The 20,815-nt window shown below is 35.5% G+C and overlaps 2 protein-coding genes across 2 annotated transcripts in view; one reads left to right on the top strand and one right to left on the bottom strand.

Moving 5' to 3' along the window:
* Positions 1-15,092, top strand: part of mospd2 (motile sperm domain containing 2) — a 28,365-nt gene extending 13,273 nt beyond the window's left edge. Inside the window, exons 10-15 of the mRNA XM_048194833.1 lie at positions 1,143-1,258; positions 6,663-6,756; positions 10,187-10,283; positions 10,661-10,790; positions 12,016-12,118; positions 14,613-15,092. Coding sequence (XP_048050790.1) covers positions 1,143-1,258; positions 6,663-6,756; positions 10,187-10,283; positions 10,661-10,790; positions 12,016-12,118; positions 14,613-14,753 — 681 coding nt within the window. The 3' untranslated portion in view covers positions 14,754-15,092. The remainder of the gene's footprint in view (positions 1-1,142; positions 1,259-6,662; positions 6,757-10,186; positions 10,284-10,660; positions 10,791-12,015; positions 12,119-14,612) is intronic.
* Positions 1-20,815, bottom strand: part of fancb (FA complementation group B) — a 53,954-nt gene that overhangs the window by 32,743 nt on the left and 396 nt on the right. The gene's annotated exons all lie outside the window — the stretch shown is intronic.

Raw genomic sequence — 20,815 nt, 5'->3', positions numbered from 1 at the left:
TGATTGATTGATTTACTGACATATTGTAAAATGTAATATTTTGTGAAAAACATTTCATGTAATCTAGCTGTTTAATTTTCAAATTAACACTGAATAAAGTCCAGAACATTTCAAATCAAATCAAACCTGCCTCTTTAATCGATGAACGCATCATACGGCTGATTGACCTTTGACCCTTTAACCCCAGACACACATAATTTCCCAGCATCTGTTTTTCGGTCACGCCGACGTTACGTGGGAGTTTCGCTTCATCTTTGTTTCACCCACTTCTGCAGCACGAGCACAAAGAAAGCGTGTGTTCAGCAGTTTTCGTTTCGTCTTCCTGACCTTCCCACGTGTGCGTTTGGCGCTCGGAGACTGGGGAAAAGTTCCTGCAGTAGTTAAAGTGGTGTGTGAAGCCACATGTCTCGAGGGCTCGTGTTCACATTGGCCCTTTGTTCTGATTTCAGCTTTGTGTTGCTGAGGCCATTGATCCTGTTGGGACTCACATGTTGCCTTAAATAGCCATGAAAAATGTCCAGTTGCTTTATTCTACTATGCAAAAAAGAAAAACAAGAAGCTGAGAGGAAAAAGCAAACACTGACTACAACATAATCACTTATTAATATTTGGTTGGTTCTCTGTTTTTTTTTTTTTGCATGTGTTCAGAATTTCTTCATTCGACATTATGTTGCATAAATTGGTATGTTTCATTGCACAAATAAAATAATCGACTCCAAGCACAACTACGCAATATGACTATAAAATCTTAAATAAAGGGTGTCACTGTGCTCTTTACTAATTGCATTTTAAGATCAACAAAGTGTATGATAAATGAATTGCAATGTTCATTCTACACTGATTTAATATACAAAACATTAATTTCCAGATAAAATAAATAATGCATACCATTACCATAATCATGAGACCTTTGAAATTAGCATAATTTAGCATTGATCCCATTGGTATTTGCATGTTGCATTGCTGTTAATTTGTATAAAGCTGCATAAACTCTCATTAAAAATGAAAAGCGTTTATGCAGTGTTCATTCTACACAGTTTGTTGATTTTTGAGTTTGTTCATGTGCATAAAATCAGACCTGATGTCATGCATTTCCATTATTATCATATTCTAAAAATACAAAATGTCATGATGTTCTGCAGGTGAATTTCATTGAAGACGGTCAGAAGTCAGATGAGCTTGACCGAGGAGAACCTGGACGACTGAGAGGAGCTAGAAAACCTACAACTACATTTAAGGGCACATTACTGCACATCAGGTAAACGCTGCGCTCGTGTCTGATTCACTGCTGCCTCAGTCAAATATAGGCAAAATATAGTTCAAATAATTAAAGGAAGATTCATATTTAATCATTTTCATTTATATGCACTAATGTCACAATAATACCTACTCAATATTTATCTGCAGATATTATAAATACGAAAACATTTTGATATATGAAAAAATGACACTTTAGTGAAAACTTCTAAGTGACGATGAATTGATTCACTGAAATGAATCAAACTTGTCAACTTTTTTTTTTCTGTTGAAGTTGATGAGTCTCTTTTAAATCATCTCTGAACTTTTAATGAATTGAACTATTGAACTAATTCACAATGAATTGTGTTTGTTTAAAAATTAAAGACATTTCGTGGATCGAATATGAAACAGAACCTCGTCTTAGGAAATGATTTGATTTGTTAAAAAGTCAAAAAATTATGCTAATTTCAAAGGTTTTATAATTTTTTATATTATGGTAATGGTATGCTTCATATTTATTTAATCTGGAAATTAACATTTTATATAATAATCATGTTGTAATGGTTATATCTGTATAATCCAGTTATTTAAATTCTTTTACAAATGCTTCATCTCATTTAATTATTTTTAAAGTCAGAATTACGCGATAGAAAGTCAGACTTGCGAGATATAAAGTCAGACTTGCGTGATATAAAGTCAGAGTTGCGTGATATAAAGTCAGACTTGCGTGATATAAAGTCAGAATTACGAGATATAAAGTCAGAATTGTGAGATATAAAGTCAGAGTTGCGTGATATAAAGTCAGACTTGCGTGATATAAAGTCAGAATTACGAGATATAAAGTCAGAATTGTGAGATATAAAGTCAGAATTACGAGATATAAAGTCAGACTTGCCAGATATAGTCAGAATTGCGAGATATAAAGTCAGAATTACGAGATATAAAGTCAGACTTGCGTGATATAAAGTCAGACTTGCGTGATATAAAGTCAGAATTACGAGATATAAAGTCAGACTTGCGTGATATAAAGTCAGAATTGCGAGATATAGTCAGAATTACGAGATATAAAGTCAGACTTGCGTGATATAAAGTCAGACTTGCGTGATATAAAGTCAGAATTGCGAGATAGTCAGAATTGCGAGATATAAAGTCAGACTTGCGTGATATAAAGTCAGAATTGCGAGTTATAAAGTCAGAATTGCGAGATATAAAGTCAGAATTGCGAGATATAGTCAGAATTGCGAGATATTAAGTCAGAGTTGCGTGATATAAAGTCAGTCTTGCGTGATATTAAGTCAGAATTGCGAGATATAAAGTCAGAATTGCGAGATAGTCAGAATTGCGAGATATTAAGTCAGAGTTGCGTGATATAAAGTCAGAGTTGCGTGAAACTCAGAGTTGCGTGATATAAAGTCAGAATTGCGTGATATAGTCAGAATTGTGAGATAGTCAGAATTGCGTGATATAAAGTCAGAGTTGCGTGATATTGAGTCAGAGTTGCGTGATATAAAGTCAGAATTGTGAGATATAAAGTCAGAATTGCGAGATATAGTCAGACTTGCGTGATATAAAGTCAGAATTGTGAGATATAAAGTCAGAATTGCGAGATATTAAGTCAGAGTTGCGTGAAACTCAGAGTTGCGTGATATAAAGTCAGACTTGCGTGATATAAAGTCAGAGTTGCGTGAAACTCAGAGTTGCGTGATATAAAGTCAGAATTGCGTGATATAAAGTCAGAATTGCGAGATAGTCAGAATTGCGTGATATAAAGTCAGAGTTGCGTGATATTAAGTCAGAGTTGCGTGATATAAAGTCAGACTTGCGAGATATAGTCAGACTTGCGTGATATAAAGTCAGAGTTGCGTGATATAAAGTCAGACTTGCGAGATAGTCAGACTTGCATGATATAAAGTCAGACTTGCGTGATATAAAGTTGGCATGAAAAGGAATTTGCACTAGTCTTTTCTTCCCTATTGTGAGGTATATCCACTTCTCAAACAAGAACAAATGTAGGGCGGGGCTTGATTTTTGTCTGTGGGGAATTGATGGGATGGTTGTGGTTTGCTATTGGTGGATCTCATGTGAGTGACAGGTTGCCCCGTCCTTGTAATCAGAGAAGAGAAAAGATGCTGCAAGAGGGAGGGGGAGTTATTCTGATTCAAGATTTAACAAAATAATCATGTGCACGGATAATTGATTATAATAAATACTGCAATATTCAAAAAAAAAAAAAAAAGGAACCGTCCATTTTGATTTCATTGTGACTAATAATATATAGTAGACACATTTCTACTGCCGTATGGTATGCATAGCACTATTCTACTCGAGATCTACTGGCTGTAAATAAGCTTCAGAGCATTTCTATCTGGGTGTCATGAATTAACGCTGCATACTAATTTCCATACATGCATTAATTATCATTCAGCTGCAGTCGTGCCTCTTCTTCAAATAAATATGTTCATGGAAAACTCCTTTTGTTCAGTTTTCTTGCCTTATTCTCAAATCTAAAGCCTCATTAAAACACATGGCCGTTAAAACAGTTCCTGGCAGCTGCATTGTAATTCCCAGATAACGATTGTTTCACTGTAAACAACAGCCGGGAATTTTAATCCCGTCAGGATCTTTTGAACTTTGCGCAGGTGATTGTTCACACCGTGACTCTGTGAGGCCGAATAGAGAGATTTCAGTGGAAAATGAAAGGGAGGAGTTTCGCCTCGGCCTCGCTGCTGCTCAACTTTGATGTTTCTAATGGATGCGTTTCCCAGAAATCCACAGGGATCCATGACTGAAATAACTGGATTGCTATGAACAGCTTTTACTCTAACCCTGCAGTGGCCATGTGTTCTGCAGCGTTTCACCCAGAACATGATTCATGTCGGATAAATATTGAACAATAATTCATGTGAATACTAGGGCTGGGTGTGAGATATTGAATATTTACTGAATATGTGTGATGATTCATTTACATGGTTCAGTTCATACTGCCCAATTCAGAGAATCAATTCAAAACTCTTGTAAAATGATTAATTTGCTTCATCTCTTAATGTTCACTAAAGTCTCCATGTGTCATTTTTCATTTAATATCTGTAGGTGAATATTGCTGTTTATTATGGAAGCTTGTTTTGCCACCACTAAATAAAAAAGATAATTGCAACTTTTTCTCTCACAATTCTGACTTCAGAATTGCGAGATATAAAGTCAGAATTGCGAGATATAAAGTCAGAATTGTGAGTTATAAAGTCAGAATTGCGAGTTATAAAGTCAGAATTGCGAGATATAAAGTCAGAATTGGGAGATATAAAGTCAGAATTGTGAGTTATAAAGTCAGAATTGGGATATATAAAGTCAGAATTGCGAGATATAAAGTCAGAATTGTGAGTTATAAAGTCAGAATTGGGATATATAAAGTCAGAATTGGGATATATAAAGTCAGAATTGGGATATATAAAGCCAGAATTGCGAGTTATAAAGTCAGAATTGCGAGTTATAAAGTCAGAATTGGGATATATAAAGTCAGAATTGGGATATATAAAGTCAGAATTGGGATATATAAAGCCAGAATTGCGAGTTATAAAGTCAGAATTGCGAGATATAAAGTCAGAATTGTGAGTTATAAAGTCAGAATTGGGATATATAAAGTCAGAATTGGGATATATAAAGTCAGAATTGGGATATATAAAGCCAGAATTGCGAGTTATAAAGTCAGAATTGCGAGTTATAAAGTCAGAATTGGGATATATAAAGTCAGAATTGGGATATATAAAGTCAGAATTGGGATATATAAAGCCAGAATTGCGAGTTATAAAGTCAGAATTGCGAGATATAAAGTCAGAATTGGGATATATAAAGTCAGAATTGCGAGTTATAAAGTCAGAATTGGGATATATAAAGTCAGAATTGCGAGTTATAAAGTCAGAATTGGGATATATAAAGTCAGAATTGGGATATATAAAGTCAGAGTTGCGTGATATAAAGCCAGAATTGCGAGATATAAAGCCAGAGTTGCGAGATATAAAGTCAGAGTTGCGAGATATAAAGTCAGAGTGGCGAGATATAAAGTCAGAGTTGCGAGATATAAAGTCAGAGTTGCGAGATATAAAGTCAGAGTTGCGAGATATAAAGCCAGAGTTGCGTGATATAAAGCCAGAATTGCGTGATATAAAGTCAGAACTGCGAGATATAAAGTCAGAGTTGCGAGATATAAAGTCAGAGTTGCGAGATATAAAGTCAGAGTTGCGAGATATAAAGTCAGAACTGCGAGATATAAAGTCAGAGTTGCGAGATATAAAGTCAGAGTTGCGAGATATAAAGTCAGAATTGCGAGATATAAAGTCAGAGTTGCGAGATATAAAGCCAGAGTTGCGAGATATAAAGCCAGAGTTGCGAGATATAAAGTCAGAATTGTGAGATATAAAGTCAGAATTGTGAGATATAAAGTCAGAATTGCGTGATATAAAGTCAGAATTGCGAGATATAAAGTCAGAGTTGCGAGATATAAAGCCAGAGTTGCGTGATATAAAGCCAGAATTGCGTGATATAAAAATTGCGAGATATAAAGTCAGAACTGCGAGATATAAAGTCAGAGTTGCGAGATATAAAGTCAGAGTTGCGAGATATAAAGTCAGAATTGAGATATAAAGTCAGAGTTGCGAGATATAAAGTCAGAGTTGCGAGATATAAAGTCAGAGTTGCGAGATATAAAGTCAGAATTGAGATATAAAGTCAGAGTGGCGAGATATAAAGCCAGAGTTGCGAGATATAAAGTCAGAGTTGCGAGATATAAAGCCAGAGTTGCGTGATATAAAGCCAGAATTGCGTGATATAAAAATTGCGAGATATAAAGTCAGAACTGCGAGATATAAAGTCAGAGTTGCGAGATAATCGCTTTGGATAAAGGCATCTGCCAAATGCATAAATATAAATGTTAATAAATGGTATGAAAATAATTAATGTTAACAAATGAAACCTTACTATAAATATTTACAATGAAAATAATTAAATATGATTGTTCCTTGTGTTCATTTAGTAAAAAAAATAAAAAAAATGTACTGCATTTTACTATATAGATTTTTACCGTATATTACACCTGAAACATTTTGAATCTACTTGAGATTCAAATGATACTTCCTCTGATTGGAACAAACACTATTTCAGAGCAAATGCATAAATACGGAGATATAGAGATGTGTAGCTATGTCTCCCAAACATGAACAAAGTCACACTGCTGAAGGATTCCATGGAAATCCGTTCGGCTCAGCAGGTTTTCCGTTTCCAGCATGTTTCCTAATGAATGCAGGCTGTTATGTGAACACCGTGTCTCTCAGTGTGTGATATTTCAGGAAACCGTTCACATTTTCATCCAGTAATCCATTAGTAAAGGTTGTGGATCTGTTCTTAATAATAGTGCATGTGTTTTCTTTCAGTCCAGCAGAGGAGCTCAGCTTCGGTGCTAAAGAATCAGACAAGAAGTGTTTGATCATCCTCAACAACGTGACCAAAAACCACGTGGCCTTCAAGGTGAGGCTCAAATGTCACTTTTGAAGACATCAGCAGAAAGTTATTCTTCCGTTTCCTCCTTTGTTCTTCCACTTGAGTCTACGGCAGCCCATAGAACCGTATTGTAAAACGTTGTGAAATTTGGCACACAGATAGAGGTCAGTCCCAGCATTAACCACACCAATATTGGAGTGTCTAACTTAAGCCCTCTAGCGCCACCATGGAATTCAAGTCAATTCGTTAAACTATTCTCAAATAACGTGCGAACGAATTTTACGTAGTGCTTGCGAAAACAGACGTAAGGCTCTATCTCCTCAACGCTTTATCGTATTCAGACCAAACTTGGTACGTGTCATCACAAGCATGACCTGAGGTTACATGCTGTGTTTTGGCACAGCGCCACCTACTGGTTCGGAGATACGAAAAATGGCTTTTTTTGCTTATAACTCCTGAACGGGTTGTCCAAAAAGCATGAAAGTCTTTAGATTCTCGTTAGATTCAGGGCGCCATGCCGAGTCGAATGATATCCAATTGTCCCATATTGGCCATTTTGGGCGTCAGCCATTTTGAATTTTGTACTAAAATGCTGTATTTTATGGACGCATTAGCGTATCATTATGAAACTTGGTATGGGTCATCGGCACGATGCACCGAAAGAATCTGTAAAGTTTCAGACCAGCGCCACCTAGTGGTGAAAAAAATATTTACATGCTTATAATTTTGGATGTGGTTGACTCATTCCTGAATCTTTGCCGAGTCCAACGATACCAAACATGCTAGGTTTTGCCTTATGGTTGGTACAACGTTGTGTTTTAACGTTTAAATAACATTTGTGAATATCTTTGAAACCGTTACTCCATTTGAGACAAAACCAACGTACATAGGCTGTTGACAATACATTAATGGCCAAATGTCAAAAATTTTATAATAACGGCAAAAAAAAAAACAAACAAAAAAATCAAAGTCAGGTGTGGTTAATTTTTTGTGTTTTATATATATATATATATATATATATATATATATATATATATATGTGTCTATAACTACTTAATGAAATGAGATATTTTCACCAAATTTGGCACGCTTATGTATGGGGGCACTCTGAGGACACTCAGAATGAGGTGGGACTGTGCCACTTGGTGGCGCTATAATTGAACACAAAATGAAATTGGCTCTAACTACAGTACTGTTGGTCCGATTGACTTCAAAATTGACATACAGTGTCTTTATCTCAGTTACTATCATAGTCCATTATGAGATTGTTGTTGGTCTGCTGCGAGCTTCCTTGTTTGCTTCTGTTGTGCTTGTATTTTATGTAATGCTTGCGAAAATAGACAAGGCTCTATCTCCTCAACGCTTTACCGTATTCAGACAAAACTTGGTACATGGTTACATGCTGCGTTTTGGTGCATCGCCAACTACTGGTTCGGAGATACGAAAAATGGCTATTTTTGCATATAACTCCTGAACGGTTTGCCTAAAAATCATAAAAATCTTTAGATTCTCGTTAGATTCAGGGCGTGCCCAGTTGGATGATACCCAATTGTCCCATATTGGATATATTTGTACTAAAATGCTGTATTTTATGGACGCATTAGCATATCATTATGAAACTTGGTATGGGTCATCGGCACGATGCACCGAAAGAATCTGTAAAGTTTCAGACCAGCGCCACCTAGTGGTGAAAAAAATATTTACATGCTTATAATTTTGGATGTGGTTGACTCATTCCTGAATCTTTGCCGAGTCCAACGATACCAAACATGCTAGGTTTTGCCTTATGGTTGGTACAACGTTGTGTTTTAACGTTTAAATAACATTTGTGAATATCTTTGAAACCGTTACTCCATTTGAGACAAAACCAACGTACATAGGCTGTTGACAATACATTAATGGCCAAATGTCAAAAATTTTATAATAACGGCAAAAAAAAAACAAACAAAAAAATCAAAGTCAGGTGTGGTTAATTTTTTGTGTTTTTATATATATATATATATATATATATATATATATATGTGTCTATAACTACTTAATGAAATGAGATATTTTCACCAAATTTGGCACGCTTATGTATGGGGGCACTCTGAGGACACTCAGAATGAGATGGGACTGTGCCACTTGGTGGCGCTATAATTGAACACAAAATGAAATTGGCTCTAACTACAGTACTGTTGGTCCGATTGACTTCAAAATTGACATACAGTGTCTTTATCTCAGTTACTATCATAGTCCATTATGAGATTGTTGTTGGTCTGCTGCGAGCTTCCTTGTTTGCTTCTGTTGTGCTTGTATTTTATGTAATGCTTGCGAAAATAGACAAGGCTCTATCTCCTCAACGCTTTACCGTATTCAGACAAAACTTGGTACATGGTTACATGCTGCGTTTTGGTGCATCGCCAACTACTGGTTCGGAGATACGAAAAATGGCTATTTTTGCATATAACTCCTGAACGGTTTGCCTAAAAATCATAAAAATCTTTAGATTCTCGTTAGATTCAGGGCGTGCCCAGTTGGATGATACCCAATTGTCCCATATTGGATATATTTGTACTAAAATGCTGTATTTTATGGACGCATTAGCATATCATTATGAAACTTGGTATGGGTCATCAGCACGATGCACCGAAAGAGTCTGAAGTTTCGGACCAGTGCCACCTAGTGGTGAAAAAAATATTTACATGCTTATAACTTTGGATGTGGTTGACTTATTTTCAAGGATTCCTGAATCCTTGCCAAGTCCAACGATACCAAACATGCTAGGTTTCGCCTTTTGGTTAGTGCAATGGTGTGATTTAGCGTTTAAACAACATTCGCGAATATCTTTGAAAAACGATCGAGACAAAATCACCATAGGAAAATTAGAAACATTTCGTTGACAATATGCTAATGGCTAAATCTCAAAAATTTGATAGTATGTGGCAAAAAATGCAATTAATTAATGTGTTTATACATATAAATGTCTATAACTCCTAAACGAAGTTAGATATTTTCACCAAATTTGGCACGCTTATGTATAGAGGCACTCTGAGGACACACAGAAGAAGAGGTTGGACTGTGCCACTTGGTGGCGCTATAATTGAAAAATGAAACTGGCTCTAACTACAGTACTGTTGGTCTGATTGACTTCAAAATTAACATGGTGTCTTTGTCTCAGTTACTATCATAGTCCATTATGACATTGTTAGTCTGCTGCGAGCTTCCTTGTTTGCTTCTGTTGTGCTTGACCCCTTAATTGCTGCTTGCAGCTATATTGTTTTATCCGGATCTGAAGCGTTAATTTCACAGCATTAAATGTTTGTGAAATGGCACTGTCTCTTGAGAGCTGATCACAGAACAGTAATTAAAGGGGCTGCTGTATCTGATGATGATGGGATTGCTCTCATTACACCCTCTCTACACTGCTTTACTGTTAGTTCCCTTTATTTGGTCTCATTGGTGGTTTTGTGTGCAGGTGCGGACGACAGCTCCAGAGAAGTACCGGGTGAAGCCCAGTAACAGCAGCTGTGAGCCTGGAGCCAGTGTGGACATCGTGGTTTCACTTCATGGAGGTGAAGGCCACACCAATAACCTGCCTTTCTTTGCTTTTATTCTTGTGACACACAAGACTCTGTTGGTTCATGATAGTCTAATCAAGATATTGCTGCAGATGAAGCTATCAATATGGAAGCAGTTAAATGTCAAAATCCTCCCTCAAACCTACTCTGAATCTTTATAAGTGACAATTGCTCTGTGAGTCCAATCTCTGTTTAATGAATTTTTTAGTATCCTTATCCTGGAATGATTAATAGTTACAGTAATGCACAATGTGTTGAACAAACTACTGGAGGAGGAGTTCATTTTGAATGTGCATGAAATGAATCTAATAATCATCATGTTGGATGGTGTTTCATCTACTGCGGCATCATTTGATGTTTGTGTGTTTTAGGTTTCCAGGCGTCGCCGCAGGACCGGTTCCTGGTCATGGCAGCAGAAATGGAGAGCGGCACTGGAGCCACCATCCCAGAGTTATCTCAGTTCTGGAAGGAGGTTTCAAGAGCCAAAATCATGGAGCACAGGTGACGTCTGTCAAACACCTGCCTCACACTATATATATATATATATATATATTTTATATACTAGACTTGTGCCGATATTTGGTAATGCGATATATCACGATAATGAATATGCACAATATTGTTATCGTGGGCATTTCAAAATACTGTAAATAATAATTTATTACCAATTATAATTTTTTTTATAATGCATTTAAGAACACTTTCCCCATCAATCGTATAAAATGCACAACATCGCTGTATGCTGCGTCAAAAGAACATGTTCTCATATGTAAACGAAGCACATGGCAGAACAAGTGAAGGAGACGCACTGAATGAAAGTGCACGTTCACTCTCTGACAGCAGAGGGCGCTGATGAAACAGCAGAAATGCAGCGGTTACCCCGGAAAACCCGCAAACAAAGCAACTGCGCTAGTGAAGTTTTTAAAATGCTTCAAACAGCCATTCATTTCTTTTTGAAATCTCAATGTTGTTCATCTCAGCACCAAATACTATTTATTTTCAAACTTAAACATTTTTATATTTTAATCTGGACTACAACATGCCCTAATGATTAGAAATGTTCTGATTGTGTTATTGTTCAGTAAAACTTCATTATTACCAAACTGACAATGAAAAATACTTAGAAAGCATTAATTATTCTTAGTTAATATTAATTTCTTAGTTACTGTTTAATAACATTACTAAAATCAAAAGAACTTATTTAATGGACCTGAGATAAAACTAACAATGATCAGTTGATTAACTAACATTAACAAAAAAATAATATTTTCTGCAACTTGTTTCAATATCGTGATAAAAGCTTCAGCAATTAATCGCAACATGAAAATTTGATACGGTCACATGCCTAATCTATACTGAGTTTATACAGTATCAGCATTTGCAGTTCAATGTATAAAATGTTCATGTCATGATACATTCCAACAATCAGTTACGCTTGAGTGTCAAAACCAGTATAAACCGTAAACAGGCACATGAACCGAAGAGAAAACAGTGTAGTGGCAACTTCTGAAAGGCAAACAGCAAGAATCACAGTCTAACAGAGATCTAAAAGAACATGACACACATCAGTCACGACAAGCCGCTGACGCTTGACTCACTGTCAGGAACGCGTCAGTGCCGCGAGGCCTTTGAAACGAGACTGGAGATGAGAAATGGTGTTCAGTGATGCTCTAGCTTGCTTAACCAGGAATTAAACTTATATTATTTCAAACTATGTTTCCCACAGGCTACGCTGTCACGTCCTAGAGAGTCCCAAATCTATTCTGAGCAACTCATTTGATAGTCCGTCGGTGACGCCCACCAATGACCAGCAGGATCTGCAGACGACGGTGAGACACACTGACTCTGTTTACTTTCATGAGGCAAAAACATGTTTTTTTCATTCACTGGTTAATTTTGAGATTTTGCTCTATTTTGCTTCCATAACATCTTCTTTCAGAACAGTGGTAAATAAACAACCAAAATACACTTTAAAGCGTTTATTTTATTTGACTTTTTACACATCTGTTTGCATCTCCACTTCAGCAGCTTTACATTCACCAAACTTTACAGTTTTATTCATATCTATATTCTGAATGTTTATTCATATATCATTCGCCTGATTTATAGAAAGTTTTATTCCTATAAATTATTCAAATAATGAATTGATTTAGTCTAATAAAATGTAGTTACAGTGCCCCAAAATTCAATATATGGGGGCAAAGATGTTGCATCTTTTGATATAGTTAATCAATATCACACGAAGAGTGCTGTTTTTTTTTCTCCTAATATCAGCACGATTGCAAATGTGAATTGATTTTATACAACAGTTCATTAAACAAGAAGTTAAAATTAAGTAACTTACATTTTGGACACAGTATTTGCCTGTTTTTGCTCCATTACGCCAATGAAAATAGTTCCAAACAAAGCCACAGCAGAAATGATTTGCATCTCTGAGCAACACACAGCGGTGATTCATTACTGAATCAATCAGCCGTTTGAACAGATCGGTTGAATGAATGATTCAATGGCTCACTGGTTAAGACAGTCAAATGCGTTTCTGAATGAATCGGCTGTTTGAATGAATCTGTTGAATGAATGATTCAATAGCTAACTGATTAAGACAGTCAAATGCGTTTCTGAATGAATCGGCTGTTTGAATGAATCTGTTGAATGAATGATTCAATAGCTAACTGATTAAGACAGTCAAATGCGTTTCTGAATGAATCGGCTGTTTGAATGAATCTGTTGAATGAATGATTCAATGACTCTCTGATTAAAACAGTCAAATGCGTTTCTGAATGAATCTGCCGTTTGAATGAATCTGTTGAATGAATGATTCAATAGCTAACTGATTAAGACAGTCAAATGCGTTTCTGAATGAATCAGCCGTTTAAACGAATCAGTTTGAATGAATGATTCAATGACTCTCTGATTAAAACAGTCAAATGCGTTTCTGAATGAATCTGCCGTTTGAATGAATCTGTTGAATGAATGATTCAATAGCTAACTGATTAAGACAGTCAAATGCTTTTCTGAATGAATCGGCTGTTTGAACGAATCGATTGATTGAATGATTCAGTGACTCTGATTAAAACAGTCAAATGCTTTTCTAAATGAATCGGCCGTTTGAACAAATCAGTTGAATGAATGATTCAATGGCTCACTAATTAAGACAGTCAAATGTGTCTCTGAATGAATCGGCCGTTTGAACAAATTGATTGAATGATTCAGTGACTCTATGATTAAAACAGTCAAATGTGTTTCTGAATGAATCGGCCATTTGAATGAATTGATTGAACAAATGATTCAATGACTCTCTGATTAAAACAGTTAAATGCCTCTCTGAATGAATTGGCCGTTTGAACGAATCGATTGATTGAATGATTCAGTGACTCTGATTAAAACAGTCAAATGCTTTTCTAAATGAATTGGCCGTTTGAATGAATCAGTTGAATGAATGATTCAATGGCTCACTAATTAAGACAGTCAAATGTGTCTCTGAATGAATCGGCCGTTTGAACAAATTGATTGAATGATTCAGTGACTCTATGATTAAAACAGTCAAATGTGTTTCTGAATGAATCGGCCATTTGAATGAATTGATTGAACAAATGATTCAATGACTCTCTGATTAAAACAGTTAAATGCCTCTCTGAATGAATTGGCCGTTTGAACGAATCGATTGATTGAATGATTCAGTGACTCTGATTAAAACAGTCAAATGCTTTTCTAAATGAATCGGCCGTTTGAATGAATCAGTTGAATGAATGATTCAATGGCTCACTAATTAAGACAGTCAAATGTGTCTCTGAATGAATCGGCCGTTTGAACAAATTGATTGAATGATTCAGCGACTCTATGATTAAAACAGTCAAATGTGTTTCTGAATGAATCGGCCGTTTGAATGAATCGATTGAACAAATGATTCAATGACTCTCTGATTAAAACAGTCAAATGCCTCTCTGAATGAATCGGCCGTTTGAACAAATCAGTTGAATGAATGATTCAATTGAATAGTTCGACTCGCTCAATGAATAATTAAACTCGCTCATTAACAGTGAATTGCTGCCACCTACTGGCAGTTTTAATTTTACATTTAAAGTATCTCTTCATTTTTAAAAAATTTAAAATATCAATATTCAACATTTTAAACATCAAAACATTTATGCATTTGTAACTGCAGGTTAACTGCATTTGTAACAGCACTATAGTGTCTTAGTGTCTTCTATTTTAATTGAATTTACTGATTAAAATGTAAGAATTTGACACAAAAGATGATGCACATTTAATTAGGTGCACATTGTTCCACAATAATAACGTCATTATGCTTGTTTCCACCAGCTGATGCGCGTTATGGTGACGAACTCGCGGCTGGAGCAGAAGCTGGAGATGTGTTTATGGATGCAGAAGGTTCTTCTGCTTCTGCTGTCGTTTCTTTTGGCCCTCAGCTTTACTACTGCCTACTCACTGTGGACGTCATGAGAGCGGTCTGACGCGTTAAAGACCGACACGCCTCCGCCGCTCCACCAGACGGACCTCAGGACGTCCGTTCATCGGGTCACTGTGCGCTTTTAACATGAAGTTGTCATGCAGAACTGGCCGAACAGACGCTGGACAACAGAGCTAAAAGCTACATAATGTATTTTTATCACTCGCTCTCAGAGAATAAACCACGGTTTAATTTATGAAACATGTTGTGTAAAATTCTGAAGATCATGCAAATGTAATTAACTCAGTTTGATTTTAATATATATAGTATTTTATAAAAGTATGAATGTATGAAAAATAAAATGACACTTTTTGTCGACACTTTTATCACTATCCTGTGCTTTTTTGTGTCTCAATAAATACGGTAAGATGAGGGAGGAATAACCATGTGGATTTACTTTTGAACTGTAACATTTAGATATAAGTTGGATGATGATGATGATGATGATGCATCAGCCAAATGTGTTGTTATGGGAAATAAATAAACATACAATACAGTATCATATATGCACTTCTGCATTCTATAAATTGCGTTACAGTACAATTATCGTAAATTGAAACAAACGTTGGCAAATCATTTACAGTCTCATTTAAGGGCTTCTCATTAGCTACATATTCAAGATTTTTAAAACTGGGCCGTTTCTGTATGGTAATTCTGTCAATTTCAGATTAATTCATAAGTTTGCCATTTTAGGGGGAACTGGAAGCAGCTAAAAAAGAAATTTTGAGAGTTTGTTTTGAAAGTAAAGTGTCACCACATATTATCTTTACAGTAGTTATCCAATTGGTTTAATTAATAACCTACACTCTAAAAAATGCAGGGTTAAAAACAACCCAAGTTGAACCCAGGGTTGAAAATGTACAGTGATTGGGTTGTTTTAACCCAGCGATCGATTGGGTCATTTTAACCCAGCGATTGGGTCGTTTTAACCCAGCGATTGATTGGGTCGTTTTAACCCAGCGATTTGCCCAACCTGCTGGGTAGTTTTATTTGACTCAACTATTGTTTAAAAATTGCTTGCCTAAAATGAACCCCAAATATGCTGAAAATGAACATTAATAAGTTTAATTAATAATTATTAAACAATAAGAATTTTTTTAATTGATTATTAATAAATGTTCACTTTTTGATTATTATTGTTTCCTCTAGCAATCATGTGTCTGATTTTTAATTTCCAACATATTTTGGGTTCATTTTAATCCAGCTATACAGTAATTTTTAAACAATAGTTGAGTTAAATAAAACTACCCAACACATTGGGTCAAACATTTAACCCATCTGCTGAGGGTTGAAACCCAAGTTGGGTTGAAAATGGACAAATGGACAGTGATTGGGTCGTTTTAGCCCAGCGACTAATTGGGTCATTTTAACGCAGAGATTGGGTCCTTTTAACCCAGCAAATGGGTTGTTTTAACCCAGTGATTAGGTCGATTTATGATATGGTCATTTTAACGCAGCGAATGGGTCGTTTTAACCCAGCGAATGGGTCATTTTAACCCAGCAAATGGGTTGTTTTAACCCAGTGATTAGGTCGATTTATGATATGGTCATTTTAACCCAGCAAATGGGTCGTTTTAACCCAGCAAATGGGTTGTTTTAACCCAGTGATTAAGTTGTTTTATGATTGGGTCGTTTTAACCCAGCGATTTGCCCAACCTGCTGGTAGTTTTATTTGACTTTACTATTGTTTAAAAGTTTCTTGCCTAAAATGAACCCAAAATATGCTGAAAATGAACATTTATTAATAAGTTTAATTAATAATAATTAAACAATAAGCATTTATTAAATTGTGTATTAATAAATGTTCACTTTTTGATTATTATTGTTTCCTCTAGTAATTATGTGTCTGATTTTTAATTTCCAACATATTTTGGGTTCATTTTAATCCAGACATATAGTGATTTTTAATCAATATTTGAGTTAAATAAAACTACCCAACACATTGGGTCAAACATTTAACCCATCCGCTGAGTTTGTTAAAAACAACCCAAGTTGGGTTGAAAATGGACAAATGGACAGTGATTGGGTCGTTTTAGCCCAGCGACTAATTGGGTCATTTTAACCCAAAGATTGGGTTGTTTTAACCCAGTGATTAGGTCGATTTATGATATGGTCATTTTAACCCAGCGATTGATTGGGTCATTTTAACCCAGAGATTGGGTCGTTTTATTATTGGGTCGTTTTAACCCAGCGAATGGGTCGTTTTAACCCAGTGATTAAGTTGTTTTATGATTGGGTTGTTTTAACCCAGCGATTGGGTCGTTTAACCCAGCAAATGGGTTGTTTTAACCCAGTGATTAGGTCGATTTATGATATGGTCATTTTAACCCAGCGAATGGGTCGTTTTAACCCAGTGATTAAGTTGTTTTATGATTGGGTTGTTTTATGATTGAGTCGTTTTAACCCAGCAAATGGGTTGTTTTAACCCAGTGATTAAGTTGTTTTATGATTGGGTTGTTTTAACCCAGCGATTGGGTCGTTTAACCCAGCAAATGGGTTGTTTTAACCCAGTGATTAGGTCGATTTATGATATGGTCATTTTAACCCAGCGAATGGGTCGTTTTAACCCAGTGATTAAGTTGTTTTATGATTGGGTTGTTTTATGATTGAGTCGTTTTAACCCAGTGATTAAGTCGTTTTAACCCAGCAAATGGGTTGTTTTAACCCAGCGATTGAGTCGTTTTAACCCAGCAAATGGGTTGTTTTAACCCAGCGAATGGGTCGTTTTAACCCAGCGAATGGGTTGTTTTAACCCAGTGATTAGGTAGTTTTATGATTGGGTCGTTTTATGATTGAGTCGTTTTAACCCAGCAAATGGGTTGTTTTAACCCAGTGATTAAGTTGTTTTATGATTGGGTTGTTTTAACCCAGCGATTGAGTCGTTTTAACCCAGCAAATGGGTTGTTTTAACCCAGCGAATGGGTCGTTTTAACCCAGCGAATGGGTTGTTTTAACCCAGTGATTAAGTTGTTTTATGATTGGGTTGTTTTATGATTGAGTCGTTTTAACCCAGCAAATGGGTTGTTTTAACCCAGTGATTAAGTTGTTTTATGATTGGGTTGTTTTAACCCAGCGATTGGGTCGTTTAACCCAGCAAATGGGTTGTTTTAACCCAGTGATTAGGTCGATTTATGATATGGTCATTTTAACCCAGCGAATGGGTCGTTTTAACCCAGTGATTAAGTTGTTTTATGATTGGGTTGTTTTATGATTGAGTCGTTTTAACCCAGCAAATGGGTTGTTTTAACCCAGTGATTAAGTTGTTTTATGATTGGGTTGTTTTAACCCAGCGATTGGGTCGTTTAACCCAGTGATTAGGTCGATTTATGATATGGTCATTTTAACCCAGCGAATGGGTCGTTTTAACCCAGTGATTAAGTTGTTTTATGATTGGGTTGTTTTATGATTGAGTCGTTTTAACCCAGTGATTAAGTCGTTTTAACCCAGCAAATGGGTTGTTTTAACCCAGCGATTGAGTCGTTTTAACCCAGCAAATGGGTTGTTTTAACCCAGCGAATGGGTCGTTTTAACCCAGCGAATGGGTTGTTTTAACCCAGTGATTAGGTAGTTTTATGATTGGGTCGTTTTAACCCAGCGATTTGCCCAACCTGCTGGTAGTTTTATTTGACTCAACTATTGTTTAAAAGTTTCTTGCCTGAAATAAACCCAAAATATGCTGAAAATGAACATTTATTAATACGTTTAATTAATAATAGTTAAACAATAAGCATTTATTAAATTGCGTATTAATAAATGTTCACTTTTTGATTATTACTGTTTCCTCTAGTAATTATGTGTCTGATTTTTAATTTTCAACATATTTTGGGTTCATTTTAATCCAGACATTTAGTGATTTTTAATCAATATTTGAGTTAAATAAAACTACCCAACACATTGGGTCAAACATTTAACCCATCCGCTGAGTTTGTCCATATTTAACCCAACTTGGGTTGCATTTTTAACCCAGCAGTTTTCAGAGACTGGTGTTTGTGATTCATCACGTACAGTGAGCTGAAGAGAGTGTTTGGGGTCAAAAGGTCAGAGGTCAAGTTTGAGCAGCTCGTGCACAAATCTAAGGTTAAAAATGTGTGTATATAAATAATAGTCAGAGATATAAATGTGTGTATATCAGACTATTATTTCATGTCAGGCTTTATATGGTTAATATTTAACAAATAACAAGATAACCAGAATCAAATTCTTTGATTAAGAAAAATATAGTTTTGCTTGATTTTTTTTGCCTCCATCTGCTTTATCAAACTGAAACTTCATAACAGAAGTGTTGATTACAACATCATTTTGTCGTCCTTCCGTTTCCCCGCTGGAATCACCGCACTGTCCAATCAGAAGACAGACGCACAACAATCAGTGTTATAACGATCTTCACAACAGCCTCTTGATTTCCTCGCACTAATTACAGCTCCAGTCCTGCTGCTCTGATTAAACCGCCGGCGGCGTGTTGTTCAGGTCTGAATTGAAAACAAGCTCAGATGAAGCTGTCGGATCAATGGAGAGTTAATGACGGAGAGTCCTGCATCAGGAATCACGACTCGACCCTCGCTGACCTGATGATGGACGTCAATATCAGCATCAGACGAGACGCTTCGGCGCGTATCAGCAGCTCTGTGATGATGCTGTTGCCCTGGTGACAGATCACACTCTCTTTAACCCCGCGATGAACTTCCCTCGTTTGTTTCATGATGTGCCGCTCCAATAAACACCAGCACAGCTGCATTTACACTTTCATCTGAAAGGTAAACTTTTGCTGGGAACAAGTGTTGTTTTAGATATATATATTTTTAAAACTCTTTCTCCTGATCAAAACAGGTGAAGAAGCAGCAGAAACAAGCGACAGAAGCATTGCTGACGCACATAAATGACACGATCATCAAACGAACGCATTACGAACGCAAACGAATTAAATGGCAAAAGAGTTAATATTTCAGTGTTTTTATATTTTCATTTGAAAGCTTTAGTAATTATTTATTAGTTTTTTTTTTAATTGTGTTTATATAGTTATCAGTTTATTTGTTTTTAGATGTTTTAAATGTGGAAAAATCGCTGCACTAATGGCTTATTGCTTTTGCAAAATGTTGACTGTTATTTTCGTTTCATTATAATATTAATATTTTGAATTATATTTTTTTAGATTTCATGTTAATTTTATATAATTTTTTATATTTTTAGTACATCAAGTTAAACTAAATGAAAATGAAATATGTTGCCTTTTTTATATAAGTATTTTTATATTTTATGTCAGTTAAAATGTATTTTATTTAAAGTAACAAACATTTCTTTTTATTTTATTTTTTTATTTCAGTTAAAGTTCATTTAAAGTAACAAAAGTGTGTTTTTATTGTTTTCATTTTAGTTACTATATATATATATATATATATATATATTAGTATATAGTATTAGTATTATAATGGGGAACTGAACCTGCTAACAAAATGCAGTCAGGATTTACAGAAATAATACATTTATTTAATAACAACCCTGAATTTTTTTTTTTTTTTGGAAAACTAACTTGTGTTTGTAATGTTTGCAGTCATTAAAGATCAGATATTGTGTATGGAGCTTGAATCAGGTGAGATTTGTGTTGTTGTGTTACAGTGACTCCTGCTGGTGAAGAGGAGCATCACACACTTCAGCTGCTTCAAAGATCAAAGAATTAAACTTGAAACTGAATTAAAAAAAAAAAAAAAAAAAAACTTACACGTTTCACTTCAGCTGGTTGCCAAGGCGATTGTACAGACATTAAATGACAAAACTTAAAAGCAGAAAATATAAAAATGAAAACTAATTATAATAATAAACATGACTGTACCAGTGATGTGATTTCCAGGTGTTACAGCGCCCTCTAGTGACGTCAGACTGGCTGTGCGTCTGTTTCTCTCACATCATCCATGTTATATATATATATGTGTGTATGTGTATGTATGTGTGTGTGTGTATATATATATATATATATATTAGATGAAAAACTAAAACACTAATATTAGTAAAACTAATACAAAATTATAATAAAATAAATGTAAAAAAATAATAAAAACAA

This window comes from Megalobrama amblycephala, linkage group LG6 (assembly GCF_018812025.1).
Source record: "Megalobrama amblycephala isolate DHTTF-2021 linkage group LG6, ASM1881202v1, whole genome shotgun sequence".
NCBI lineage: Eukaryota > Metazoa > Chordata > Actinopteri > Cypriniformes > Xenocyprididae > Megalobrama > Megalobrama amblycephala.
This window is presented reverse-complemented; position numbering and strand designations above follow the sequence as displayed.